At 45.1% G+C, this 12,707-nt stretch overlaps 4 protein-coding genes across 10 annotated transcripts in view; 2 read left to right on the forward strand and 2 right to left on the reverse strand.

The window, feature by feature from the left end:
* sec14l8 (SEC14-like lipid binding 8) overlaps positions 1–1,559 on the reverse strand; it is a 13,642-nt gene extending 12,083 nt beyond the window's left edge. Inside the window, exon 1 of the mRNA XM_028996353.1 lies at positions 971–1,559. The gene's annotated coding sequence lies outside the window, so the exon portion shown is untranslated. The remainder of the gene's footprint in view (positions 1–970) is intronic.
* rnf215 (ring finger protein 215) lies at positions 1,016–5,270 on the forward strand. 2 transcript variants are annotated; one of them, XM_028996355.1, is made up of 10 exons: positions 1,016–1,491; positions 1,884–2,036; positions 2,303–2,374; positions 2,453–2,538; positions 2,613–2,667; positions 2,748–2,852; positions 2,930–3,046; positions 3,344–3,469; positions 3,555–3,701; positions 3,970–5,270. In XM_028996355.1, the coding sequence occupies exons 1-10, from the start codon at positions 1,282–1,284 to the stop codon at positions 3,988–3,990; spliced, it is 1,092 nt and encodes a 363-aa protein (XP_028852188.1). In that variant the 5' UTR covers positions 1,016–1,281; the 3' UTR covers positions 3,991–5,270. The 2 variants fall into 2 exon arrangements, with proteins under 2 accessions (XP_028852188.1, XP_028852189.1); XM_028996356.1 differs by having other exon boundaries at positions 3,555–3,657.
* Positions 4,858–12,425, reverse strand: ascc2 (activating signal cointegrator 1 complex subunit 2). Of its 2 annotated transcripts, none has more exons than XM_028996352.1 (19): positions 12,336–12,425; positions 10,366–10,480; positions 10,043–10,201; positions 9,575–9,745; positions 9,247–9,376; positions 9,087–9,154; positions 8,874–8,987; positions 8,663–8,775; positions 8,477–8,548; positions 8,290–8,394; positions 8,105–8,173; positions 7,953–8,027; positions 7,557–7,761; positions 7,281–7,477; positions 6,763–6,882; positions 6,439–6,675; positions 6,286–6,370; positions 6,113–6,207; positions 4,858–5,724 (listed from the first exon to the last, which is right to left on the reverse strand). In XM_028996352.1, exons 2-19 carry the CDS (start codon positions 10,450–10,452, stop codon positions 5,553–5,555), a joined length of 2,274 nt encoding a protein of 757 aa, XP_028852185.1. In that variant the 5' UTR covers positions 10,453–10,480; positions 12,336–12,425; the 3' UTR covers positions 4,858–5,552. The 2 variants fall into 2 exon arrangements, with proteins under 2 accessions (XP_028852185.1, XP_028852184.1); XM_028996351.1 differs by lacking the exon at positions 12,336–12,425 and adding an exon at positions 10,895–11,213.
* The window catches only part of ogdha (oxoglutarate dehydrogenase a), a 20,958-nt gene continuing 20,158 nt past the window's right edge, over positions 11,908–12,707 (forward strand). For 4 of the 5 annotated variants that reach the window (XM_028996350.1, XM_028996345.1, XM_028996347.1 and 1 more), the window contains exon 1: positions 11,908–12,013. The gene's annotated coding sequence lies outside the window, so the exon portion shown is untranslated. Of the gene's footprint in view, positions 12,014–12,600; positions 12,684–12,707 lie in introns of those variants that run through there. The other variant, XM_028996346.1, reaches the window with a different exon arrangement.

Below are 12,707 nucleotides of genomic sequence, written 5' to 3' on the forward strand. Positions count from 1 at the left end.
GATCGAAGGCTCCCGAATCGTTTAGTCAAACGATTCGGATCGCTGAATCAAACAAGCCGGATTAACTCATTCACTACCAGTCGGTAACAGAAGAGGGCGCTGCCGAATATAGGAATCACGGTGCTCCGTGTTAACATAATTTTATTCTTTAAAGACATTTTATTCAGATTAAGACTAATCTGGCACTCAGTGGTGAACGAAGTAAACAAGTCGTGTACATGGGTTAAAGTAGAAATACAAGTCAAAATGTACTAATTTACAAAACATTAGGAAACTATTTCCATTAGGAGTAACACAGTGACTACTGAATAGAGGGTTTGAGAACAGTCAAAGTTTAGTTACAAATCTGGCCAAGTCAGATTTATTGTAATAGGGACTGGTGTTTGTATAAATTCTGAAGAAATGCGTATGTGTGACGTCAGGGGGCGGGGCTAAACGTGACGCTTTATCTGGGTACAAAATCCCTGCTCTATAGTTGTGTCCTGTTGAAACCCTATTGTATGTGCTCTGCCTATTAATATATGCACATCAGATTTTAATAGCATCTACTAGCAAAAAATTTTCTGGACTAGACATAGTTGAGCTAGATTCTCACTGAAGGCATCAAAACTATGAATGAACACATGTGGAGTTATGTACTTAACAAAAAAGGTGAAATAACTGAAAACATGTTTTATATTCTAGTTTCTTTGCTCTGATTACTGCTTTGCACACTCTTGGCATTCTCTCGATGAGCATCAAGAGGTCGTCACCTGAAATGGTTTTCCAACAGTCTTGAAGGAGTTTCCAGAGGTGTTCAGCACTTGTTGGCCCCTTTGCCTTCACTCTGCGGTCCAGCTCACCCAAAACCATCTGGATTGGGTTCAGGTCTGGTGACTGTGGAGGCCAGGTCTCCACTTTTTGATAAGTACATAACTCCACATAATAAAGAAATAAAGGAAACACATTGAATGAGAAGGTGTGTCCAAACCTTTGGCCTGTACTGTACATCTTCATGTTTGAGCGAGGCCCAAACCCTGGCGAACACAGTGCAGATGGCGGCGCACCATCAGCAGCGGACTCTCCTCCAATTCCCAGCAGATGGCGGCCGTGCAACAAGCACACACGCCGCCTGCCTTTTCCTGTGCAAGCAGGAAGCTGTCGTCCTGTTTACATTCCGTTCGAGGTCCGAGCCCAGCAGGGTAATCCTGGGTCGATGAAGGCCGGGGTCTCGACCGGGGCCTGATCGATCGGGTATCGCCTTCGGTTTTTGGACCGGACGCTCCCCGGGGCCTGTTCGCGATGATCTGCCGCGGCGTTCTGTCGGTGCTGGTCGCGCTGTCCGCCTCCGCCGCCGCCACGGAGCAGGTCGCTGTGGTGGAGATCTTCGTGCAGGAACAGCAGGGCGCCGGCAGCGTCGTGCAGGGGGACGTGGTGGAGGGCAGTTTTAATAACCACACGCCGGACGGCCGCAGCAAGGGCAGCAATGAGCTCCAAGGCGATCTGCGATTGGTAAATAGGAATTTATTTTATTGTTATTATATGCAATTACTCGTGCAACCTCTTCGTGTTTGATGAGCAAAAATACGCAATTGCGAATCGTTGCCTTGGGGGGGCAGTGGTGGCCAGAAGCGGCCCCTTAATCAGAAGGTTGCCGGTTCGAATCTCGATCGTCCCCACACACTGCTCCCCGGGCTCCTGTCATGGCTGCCCACTGCTCACCGAGGGTGATGGTTAAAAGCAGAGGACACGTTTCGTTGTGTCACCGTGTGCTGTGCTGCAGTGTCTCACAATGACAATCACTTCACTTTCATATGCAAAGCACATTGTATGAAATAGGCGTGCTACTGTACTGGGGAATCTTTTTTTCGCCGGTAATTTGCTGGACTTTTTTTCTTTCCCAGATGCAAGACGACTCCATCAAGGTCGCGGAGGGAGAACGCAAGAGTGTGGACGCCGGGGACCAGAATCCCTGGATAGGAGTCGTTCCTGTCAAGATGGAAGCTTCCAAAACCAGCGGTGGCCAGGAGTCTTTCGCAGCTGCTGTGGTGAACAGGGTAAAAAAAAAAAACAACCAAAAAAACGAATGGAACTGAACAGCCAAGCCGGTAACTGGCCACTTTATTAAATACACTTATCCTTGATTCACAGAGACTGTAGCTCATCTTTTGTCTGGGACCACTTTCCACCCAGCGGTGTCACTAAGCTTCATACCGACGTGTGACACGGCCCCTGTTACAGTGACGTGTGCCTAATAAAGTGGCCAGGGTAGTGCAGCTTTGACGTGCGTTGAACTTTTCCTTTCTTTCTTTAATTATCGAAGATGAAGCGGGCGCTTGTCCTGGGGGCGTCTGCGCTCATCATCTTGGCGCTCAACCAGAACACTGTCAGAGAGGTAGGCCCCTTGGACACCGTCCTCCGCCGTCCGCTGTGACTTCGCGTTCTGACTCGTCGCTCGATTCTCCTTCCGCAGATGGACCTCTCCCAGGTCCTGTCCAAGCCCATCATAGTCATACAGACGTCTGAGAACGTGACTAAGTTAATAGGAGCCCTGCTCAGGTAGGAGCGCTGGTCTGAGGAGGGCTTGCCGCGTGAGCCTAGCACATTTCAGAACGCTCTATGCTCCTTTACAGGGGTCTGCACGCAACAGCAAAAATCACATACAAGACCTTCCTACAGGACAATCTGGTAGGTCGCCAAAGCGTTTGGCACAGTTGCAGCACGGCAGTACAACATTGTGCGAGCTGTCCCTTTTTGTGTGGCTGCAGGGGGCCACGCTGACATTGTGGTCCAGCTGCGGTCGCTCCCGGGGGGGCTTATACGGGGAGTGGCAGGGGGTCATCTGCACCGGAGAGACCAACTCCCAGGTCCAGGTTGGGCCAGCGTGAAACAGACGTTGTTGACGGCATCAGACCTCGGTGTCACGGTGACCGGCGTTGTGTTTTTACAGAAGTACCTGCAGCAGCTGTGGAACACGGTCGTCTTGGTGGCACTGATCCTCTCTACAGGGGTCATAGTTCACGCCCGCTGGCAGCATCAGGACAACCAGTTTGGTGATGACCTAGAGGTGCCTATACTGTGTTGATATTCAAACTGGTGCTTGTTGAGTAATCAAACAACTATTATTATTATTATATTGTAATAACCTATCGTTTTGCATAGTGGGAAATCTTTGAATGCTGTAATGCTGTCTCCTGTATTTCAATGCATGTTAACAGATTTATGCTGAGAGCGAATAAGTCTTTGTGCAGCAGGCATGCTTGCAAAGATCTCAAGCACACACGTTACTGAAATGGCTGGATGAGACCGTCCCTTTCCTGTTACCTTGGGTCAATGTTTAAAAACCAGTTCTTCCCCTGCTCAGTTACATCCCAAGCAGGACACGTTGAAAAGACTGTCTGCCCTGAAGACTCGGCTCTGGAGCGACGCAGCACAGGCTGCGGAGTTGGACGGCTGTGCTGTTTGTCTGGAGCAGTTCCACGACAACCAGGTCCGACTGCTGCCACTGTTCTGCACGCGCTGACGTGCAAGGGGTTTTACGATGTTAAAGGTTGCCATTTGTCACTGGCCCGCAGTGTTTGAGAGTGCTGCCCTGCCTGCACGAGTTCCACCGGGACTGTGTTGACCCCTGGCTCCTCCTGCAACAGACCTGTCCGCTGTGCAAACGCAGTGTGTTCAGTGAGTGTAGGACCACACACGCCCACGCTACAAGTTTGGTGAAGGTGCTTTGCAGCTGAACGTCGTAATGTAGCCTGACTAGCCACACCTCATCATGAACAATGAATGAGTTTTCATAGTTCCATGGGTCTGGTGTCGGCATTAAAATAATCACCCGCTAAATTATTACTGACTTCTCAGATTTCTGATGTTGTACTGGACTGTAAAACTTCACTTTTCTTATCACGTATTCACACTGGAGATAAAATTGTATATATTAACTATAATTGCACTGGGCGTGTGTTTTCTGACTGACTTGTTTGCCACCCACAGGTAACTCCTGTTAACAGCTGATGTGGGAGCCTGTGTATCTGGAGCAGGTCTCTTGTGTGTTTGTGGGACATTACAACAAGACATCTTTTCATTGTACTGTAAATGGCAGCTCTCTGAACGAGGACGTCCCCCCTCCCGACTGCGTTACCTCCAGATGCCCCGGCTTCACTCTCACCCATGATTCCTGGCAGACCGGCTGGACGACGAATTTCCATGTAGTTTGTTAAGCCAAACATGCTTGTTTTTTTATTTATTTTTTTCTTTGTCAAATCTGCAAACTACTCGATTCGTCTGAACGCAGGGGTGTTTATGAGGAACAGGGGCGTAGCAGAGCCCATGCTTTGAAACGTGTGTTGCACAGGCATACAATGTGTTTACAAATCTTAATGATTTTTAATCGATCAGGAACTGTACGCATTTCTGAAAAAGTCTACATGGATTTAGTTTTACGAGGAAACTAGTCCAATATCTCATATTAAGGTATTGTATTCCTTTTTTTTTTAAATGTCTAGGTAAACTTACCAATATTCTTATTCTTCCTGTACTGTGTGACACTTACTTGATTTTAGAACTTTAAGTATAATTTAGAATATAGTTTTTACAAGAGACCTGTAGCATATGTTTGAAGTGTTGTGTGGCTGTCTGTTCGCTCTCAGATCTGCACCTGACGTGATTCATGCCTGTGTGTTCTCCCTTTATGACATTTAGCGTCTTAATTATGCGGAGAAAACACCAATGTGCACAAAGTTACTCGCTGCGTGGTATCTGGGAACCGCACACAAGCCAGGTACATCTCTAGAGAGACTGTACAGCTAAAGAAGACACGTAACCACAATTCCCTTCACCTTGAGGAGGGATGCCGGACGTGACTTCACCAGTTGACTGAAACAAAGCCAATAGTATTTATTTATACATAGATCTTTCACGATATTTTCCAAGCTCTTATAAATTATATGGTTTTAGTTACAAAATAGTATTGCATTGTCTTCATTCTATAGAAAATGCATGGCAAGTTGTCTTGGTCAGTTTTGCCTGAGAGATGTAAGGTTTACTTACTCATTGCTGCATTTGGTGGCTTATGAACACAAAACATTCTGAGAGGGTCAAACATGATAAAGAGATACCTTAGGCAGGGGGTAGAGTGGAAGGTGCAGCCCTTTCCCATTCGTGTGCCCCTGGCTGGGCCAGAGTCTCTAAAACCATCGCTCAGCCTTCACTCTGGTCTTGTAAATGTTACAGTTACTGTGTGTCACAATCACTTTAATAAAGAACTGAAATCAATGGCACAATGCAAAGACAAATGCTTGTGTGCTCGTCATTCTTTGGTTTACCATGTGGCTTAAATTTAACTTTCCAATACCCCAAAACTATGTTCTTCTACAATAATGAACAAATATTAACTTAAAATTCTAAACACAGGAAAGATGGTTGAGATCACAAAAAAAAAAAAAATTCAGACCAGCTTGCAAGATCTCATTTACGCATAAAATGAAAGATGTGGCAACGTGGGTCATACTGGAGGTCATGACCTCCGGAGGCACCAGTCCTTGAGCGTCCATATTGGCAGACATAGACTCGTATCATCAAGAGGGGATCATGCCTTTATTCCTCTTGCGGTCTGCCATAGATCTTCTGTTGTGGTTGGCGCCTCTGCTTTTGCTGGCCTCCTTCCGACGTCGATCTAATAAGGTCTCCTGTGATTGGCCCTGTCCCTTGGGTCCACCCATGACATGACTGGTAGGTGGCGGTCTGTAACTAATACCACGAAGAGAACAGTATTTCAATAGGAGAGCAACATGAGGCCATAACTAACCACAGGTGTTTCGTTCACAGTTTAAAAAAAAAAGCATCATTTCCATGAATGCATGTATATTTTATAGCTCTATAACGCTTAATGTCAAGTAAACATATTTTATAGTATCTTATCAAGATAAGGCCATTATTTCTAAATTTATTCCCAATAAATATTCTTTCTAAACAGAACAAATAATTATACATTTTACTGTAATATTTAAAGCCCCAGAAACACAGTTTGCATAAACACTGCAGTACATCAGACTTCATATTGAGGTCAGTAGCACCACTACATATGTAGTTCATTATTAGTGTGAGAGTTTTGAAATTTTGGGATGTTGTTTCTTACCCCTTCCTGCTCTGCATGGCTAACCTTCTGGCCTCTGCTCTCTCTCTCAGCACTGCTGGGTCCTGAATGAAGAGGTCTCTCTTCGTACCATTATCCTAGGAAAAAAAAGTTTATTGCAAGCAGGTTTTTGAAAGACCCCCCAAGACCCTTTTCGATCTACAATAAATATGCACCTTTTCCACTTCTTCATCTCCCTCATCCTCCTCTTCCTCTGGTGCTTTCCTGCCTGTTCGGAGTGCCTGTGGAATGGTGAATGGCCTAACAGAAAGAGAAGACACATTTTCACGGGAACTCTATCTTTCGGTGGTTTCCTATTCCATTCATACCTTCTGCTCAAGAGATCATCATCCTCATCCAGGTCATTGGCTCCTACTTGGTTGATGTCATAAGTGTCGTCGTATTCATCTTCATAATCATCCGCTACATAGGCAGCGCCTGTTTCGCCAGACTCATTTGTACCAATCGGCACCTCATCAACCACAGTCTCGTAAGCCTGGTACCGCGCCCTCTGCTCTGAAATGTGCTGCTTGTCCTCCAACAGGGCACGTCCACTTGGACCCTGTCTAACATAATGATTTTTAAAAGAACTTATAAACTTAAAACATTTCAAACCATCTACAAACTCAAATGGAAACAGGAGGACTTCTTACTTCCTTCCTTTCCATATTCGGGACATGTCCACCTGGTCCCTTTTGAACACATCAAACTCATCATCGTCAAAGACATTGGACCGGTTGCTGAGGACCGGATTGGCTTCCGCTTTAATAGGTCTGTGAAACATACGCACAAGTCAACGCACAAAATTTTACAAGTTTTCACTGCAATGCACAGAGAGCTTTGGGAACGTCTCAGATCCTCAGCCAGCCGCTGCTCTTGATTGCTGTCAACAGCAACTTAATGGCAGCATTTGGCAGATGCTCTTATCCAGAGCGACTCACATAAGTTCTTTAAGATGTCGATCATTGAAATCCCTAAACTGGTTCACTAGGACCCACACTGTAAATACCATTAGTTTAACAATTATTGTTTTTTTTATTTGTAAGAGCCCTATTTAAGTATAAAGTCAAAAGGTTTTTTGTATTTAATGCATTTAGTAAAATATTCCTAGAGATTTAGTTCCATTAAAAGTAGCATTCCATATAAATATACCAGCATGCTAGTTCCTCACCTTGGAAGGGCTCTATCCAGTTTGTCCAGGCTTGGGGCTAGATTGTTTTCCAGGATGTTGTTGATCACCATCTCTGAGTTGTAGCCATACTCCTGAAGGCAGGCCAAGATGAAACCTTCACCCAGGTCAGGCAGAAGGTCTCTTACGTTAGACAGCAGGGACTCCAGCTCACCTGAGCTGACTGTACACACTGGCCCCTGAAGAATAAGACCACATGCAAAATGTACATGCAAGTCTGTACATGAGACTGATGGGGTGGTTATCCCATCCACTCACATCGTTTCCATCCACCAGGCCCTCATCCTCTCTTGCCTCTGCTCCCCTCACCACCTGGGACAACTCTGCCCCCCAGGCAGCTCCGGATTCACTCTGAGCCCCTGCAGTTCCACCAACTGGTGGGTGAGCGCCAGACTTTTTACGGCCCACGCTCTCATAGGCACTGTCCACCCCCTCCAGCAGGTAAGACGTGCGCGTTTCATCACTGGAAGGGGGCGGTTAAGGATCAAACATAATCTCCCTCATCTGATAGTGTTTGTTAATACAAACAGACAACACACGCTGGAGTGATTGTAAGTATAAATGAATGTGCATCGATGACTGTTCATCAAGCAGGAGTTTTGGGGTCTTTTGCATACATTTGTAATTTAGGAGCTACACACAGGAGGAGGATACAGATGAGGAAATGCCTGCTGGAGAAGACTAATGTCATCCGCTACTGGAAACTCTTCATCATAATCTGTCAGGAACCTAAATAATGAAATGCACCACATTAAAAATAAAAACAGACTACAAACAGTACACGTAGACTTGTTTGAGTGCCGGACCTCTTTTCCTGAAGGAAAGTGGAGAAATGCTGCAGCAGTTCCTCCACACAAGACTGTATGTTCTCAGCCCTGAAAAAGATCAAAAAGTTAACTTACTGCAATTAATCTTTATTTCAAGATTTTATATATAAAAATCACTTCTAGATCCCACTGTATCTAACATGTACAGGTAGTTTGTGTCTTACCCCTCTAATATGGGCTGAAGGCAGGTGTGTTGAACAATCAAATGTGCAATTTCTACCATCTTCTTGCAAGAATGGGCTAGCCGCTTCCAAAGATCTTCCTGAACACTGGAGAGGGAAAAAAAAAAAGTCTCAAATATTCATCCAACTTCAAGTGCTAAAGTGTCTTTGTATTAATTTGATTACATACCTTTTATCAAAATTCCTCTTTCTTACAGCTTTTTCAACATCAGGTACAGCCAGCTCATAAAATGAGGACAGCCTACAACATATAGACTAATGCTCATTACCCTAAACCAAAAAACTATATTATTTATAATGATTTTTCTTTATTGTTTTTCATGTGTCCCAGTCCCATGTATCCCTGTTGGCTGACCTGCTGAGAAAGCCATGTGCCTGAAATGTCCTGCAAGCCTCAGGGAAAATATCCAGAAAAGAGTGCAGGGTTGTGCAAGTGTCACACAAGTACATTACCAGATCCAACAGATCCTGTAAATGGTTGAAAATACAAATATAAAGAAAATAATAATAATTGAAATGAATCAAATGCTGGGATTAAATCAGCTCTCTGCACTAACTAGTCCCACCTCCTGGGGCATTGTATGGGCAGTTGGGCGGCTGTGGGCAGTAAGTTTCAGAGGCTCTAAAGCTGTGGCCGGCTCTGACTGAAGGCCAAATCGCTCCAAAATGGTGTCCAGTACCTTAACACACACACACACAAGCATTAGACTTTTAATGATCAGCAAGCCAGCATTAACAGTTGCATATGGCATTCTATTGATAGATAGTGTTCTTCTTACCTGAAGGACAGAGGGAATAGTCTCATTCAGATCACTGTAGTATGAAGGCTGCTGAGTAAAAATGTTCTCTGGAAGGAGATATGATTGAGTTGTCATTTATTCAGTTGGGTGGGGTGCTTTTGTTTTTCTAAAATCACAGTAATTAGCTACAGTGATATACCAATCATCTTGTGCAGAAGCTGTGAATTTCCCTTCCCAAAGAGCACACAAAGGTCCAGGATCTTGGGAATGTCAAACAGGAAGTTGTTGTAAATGATCTCGCCAAAAACTGCTGGAGTGATAAAGTGCTCCTAAAAGTAGATAAAAAGAGAATGTCTCCTTCACAGTGGTAGTAAGTTGGGTTTGAACCTGTGACTTTGAAATCGTATGGTTCATATGCACTACACTACTTGCACCAAAGTTCCCTTGACATCAGCAGCCCCATCAATTTACAATGCTCTCAAAAAGCCTTGAATAGCCCGGATGAATAATACTGGCCTGATACTCACTTTAGACTCCTTATGCGTAGCCATCCTTAGAAAGACCATGAAGACGGAGCGGTGGACAGATCGCTGCATTTCAGCCACAGCCAGGGACGAACAGCTCGGCGGTTCGAGAGCTCGAGGGGCATGCCTCAAGTACGAATCCAAACATTTTTGCAGAGATTCGTCAAAGACAGCCTTAAAGCAGAGAAAAGACATATGCTGTCATAACTGCTTATTAACACTAGCAGTTTCAAGTGGGGCAAAATTAAATGTTAGGGGGAAATAAATAAATGTGGAAATGAGCGTCCACCAATGGGATTCGAGACACTATTTTAAATGCTGCAAAAACAAAGGCTCGCATTAGTGATAGTATCAGGGGGCATGACTCAAGTACAAATGCAAACATTTTTGAAGAGATGCGTCAAAGACAGCCTTAAAGCAGAGAAAAGACAGATACTGCTGTGACTGAATATGTTAAGCTGTGGCACCCACCTGGCACCAGAATTTATCATGAGGCAAGGACAACAACCACTCCAGGTCTTCAGACACAAAGTGGGCGTGCTCCAAAAACTCTTCAATATGTGCTGCTGAACTATCCACAGGTGGGGGTTTGTAAGGCAGAAAACATCGCTCCTCCTTATGGTCTGGGTGCTAGAGTTAACAGATTACATCACAAAAGAAATTATAACACCCCCCCATAAACTCCTTTGCCAACCACCGTCCAAAAGCCAGACACAATTCAAAACTGCAGTTCCATGGCATAGTACTTATTAAACTGATGTATACACATACATTATGAAAATATGAATATCTACCAATGCAGGAAGTGTGCATTCTCTGCCAGCAGGCCCTGTGGATCCTGTAATATGCTGCTCATCTAGAGGCACCTTTGCGCTTGCCATTGGCAGGTTAATTATGCTGCGCTGACAACTGCACAAAGATAAACAGATATTTTAGGCAACATGATAAAGAAAAATCAGAGAGAAAAAATGAGAAAACAAACCTCTGTTATTTTTAATAATAATAATAATAATTAAGATGCTCTCTCTAACCCTCACCATGTACGCAATTGACAGCCAGCCAGCTAACGAATGTTCACCTATGGACACTCGACAGTTCAACCATACCAAACACGTATGACTGCTGCAATAAATAATGACGTTATACATTGTGTATATGCACATATATTAATATTAGCCTGCATTCGGCTGCCTTCGGGTGCTAAAGGCATGCGTGTTGTCAAACTGCTGACGTATCGCGAAGCCATTGGCTGACACTAACAGGCTCCAGACATTAGACACACAGTTTTACACGCCACAGTCTGCCGAATGTTTGCAAACCTACCAGATAACAGCCCAGCGGACTCCTGCGTGAAGCCTTGGTTTCTTTTTCAAGCCACTAGCTAGCCTGCTAGCTAGCCCACTTCCACACGTCGCTCTCCTTTATGCCGAGCGTCCATAAAAACTCCTGTCAGTCACCGACGCCGCGTAGGCTTCCTGGGCTTTTCTGACACGCCTTTTGTGCGTTTAACACATTTGACAGCCCATCCAGAGACTCGCGGTGCGATGCGAGAAAGGGTTGCACCGACTTCCGGAAGTCTTCTGCTAAGGATGGCGCTGCGAACCGGTGTTACGGATCAACTGGTCGCCATGTCAACTTGTGCCCTGCCCTGGCACGTGTTCGCGTTTTACCTTGACGGCAGCAGATTCGTCAATTTTAAAAATTGCTTCACTTCCTGTAATTTTCTATGATTAAAATTCGTATCTAACTTACGTTACGTCTTTTTTGCTTTTGGGTGGTAGAAGCCTAGTGGGTAACACTCTCGCCTTGGAACCATAAGACCCAGGTTCAAAACCACTTACTACCATTGTTTCCCTGAGCAATACACTTAACCCTGAGTGTCTCAAGGGGGGACTGTCCCTGTCACTACTAATTGTAAGTAGCTCTGGATAAGGGCATCTAATGTAAATGTAATAAATGTAATAAATTGCCATAAATGTAAATGTTTTTTTTTATTAATGCTTTTAACTTAATCAAAGTAAATATATATATATATATATATATATTAGAAATTGGAAAATGGCGAAACACTTAATGAGTGTAAAAATTTGACATTAAGTACCGTTTGAGTATATTAGGCACGCAAAAGAATAGCGAATCTAGCGTGATCGCAAATCATGACATTTTAGAAAATGTGCGGTTTTAATGCACGCGTCCAGTTTGTGGGCGAGAGCTCGGAGTATCAAACTAAATGTGTATTTTATTGCTGTCTGAATTGAAATAAATGATTTTGCTGGTAATGTTGGACTTTTTGTTTTGTTTAAAAATCCCGCGCCCGCTCGGCGAATGACGTCAGAGGGGAGACGGCAGCCGCTTCCCGTCCTCTCCACTGTCACTTCCAGCAAGGCGAGACAGAGGGCAACGGCGCGGCCGAGGGAGCGACACCGTGTTACCGCCACCAAGGTACACATTCACCATTTCTCCGTCCGCGGAGAATCAGCATTATTTGTTTCTAGTTTTTTTTTGTTTGCGTTAATGAGCGCCGGCTAGTTTGGAGCGATACGCGGCCAGTCGAACTGTCTCTGCGGGCGTGGGCATCGCGTTCCTCGGCGACCGGCGGTGAGGTGTAATTAGCGCTCTTTACGTTTTAGAAACGCGTTCGTCACGGGGGGCTCGTTAGTGCGTTCCTATGCAGATGTCGGACACTTGCCTACCTTTTTTATATATACATAAATAAATATATATAACGGGCTCGTGGAAGGGGACACGAAATCAGCAAACATACATTTTTGACTCGCCCGAGGAGAAAACTCCGTTCTCCACTGCGCTGGTAAACAGCTCCCCCCGTACCGGGTAACTTAGCGGGCGCCGCTAGCTCATATTTTCACGGGACCCATGTTGGGCGAAAGGACAACTTGATTGACACCTCTGACGTCCCGTGTGCACTTCCGCTCAGGCCGGCAAACAAGCGGAGCACCAATGAGGCGGCGCGAAATGACGTGTGGGCGGGCCTTGTGAAGGGGGCGCTGAAGTCTTGCGAGGCTGGGACGCAAGGTCAAGACATAGGCGTGGGGCATGTGGGGAGGAGTCCATGGTTTCATTTCGCTCCGGACCACATGTCAATGTCATCATGGTGACGTACCTCCGCGCTCTAGAA

Source organism: Denticeps clupeoides, chromosome 11, assembly GCF_900700375.1.
Source record: "Denticeps clupeoides chromosome 11, fDenClu1.1, whole genome shotgun sequence".
Taxonomy (NCBI): Eukaryota; Metazoa; Chordata; class Actinopteri; order Clupeiformes; family Denticipitidae; genus Denticeps; species Denticeps clupeoides.

Coding starts and splice junctions, on each gene's coding strand:
- rnf215 (XM_028996355.1), top strand. CDS start 1,282: ATGATCTGCCGCGGCGTTCTGTCGGTGCTGGTCGCGCTGTCCGCCTCC. Junction 2,539..2,612: donor TTAATAGGAGCCCTGCTCAG/GTAGGAGCGCTG, acceptor GCTCCTTTACAG/GGGTCTGCACGCAACAGCAA. Junction 2,668..2,747: donor CCTTCCTACAGGACAATCTG/GTAGGTCGCCAA, acceptor GTGTGGCTGCAG/GGGGCCACGCTGACATTGTG.
- ascc2 (XM_028996352.1), bottom strand. CDS start 10,452: ATGGCAAGCGCAAAGGTGCCTCTAGATGAGCAGCATATTACAGGATCC. Junction 10,202..10,365: donor AATGCACACTTCCTGCATTG/GTAGATATTCAT, acceptor TGTTAACTCTAG/CACCCAGACCATAAGGAGGA. Junction 6,208..6,285: donor GAGATGAAGAAGTGGAAAAG/GTGCATATTTAT, acceptor TTTTTTTCCTAG/GATAATGGTACGAAGAGAGA.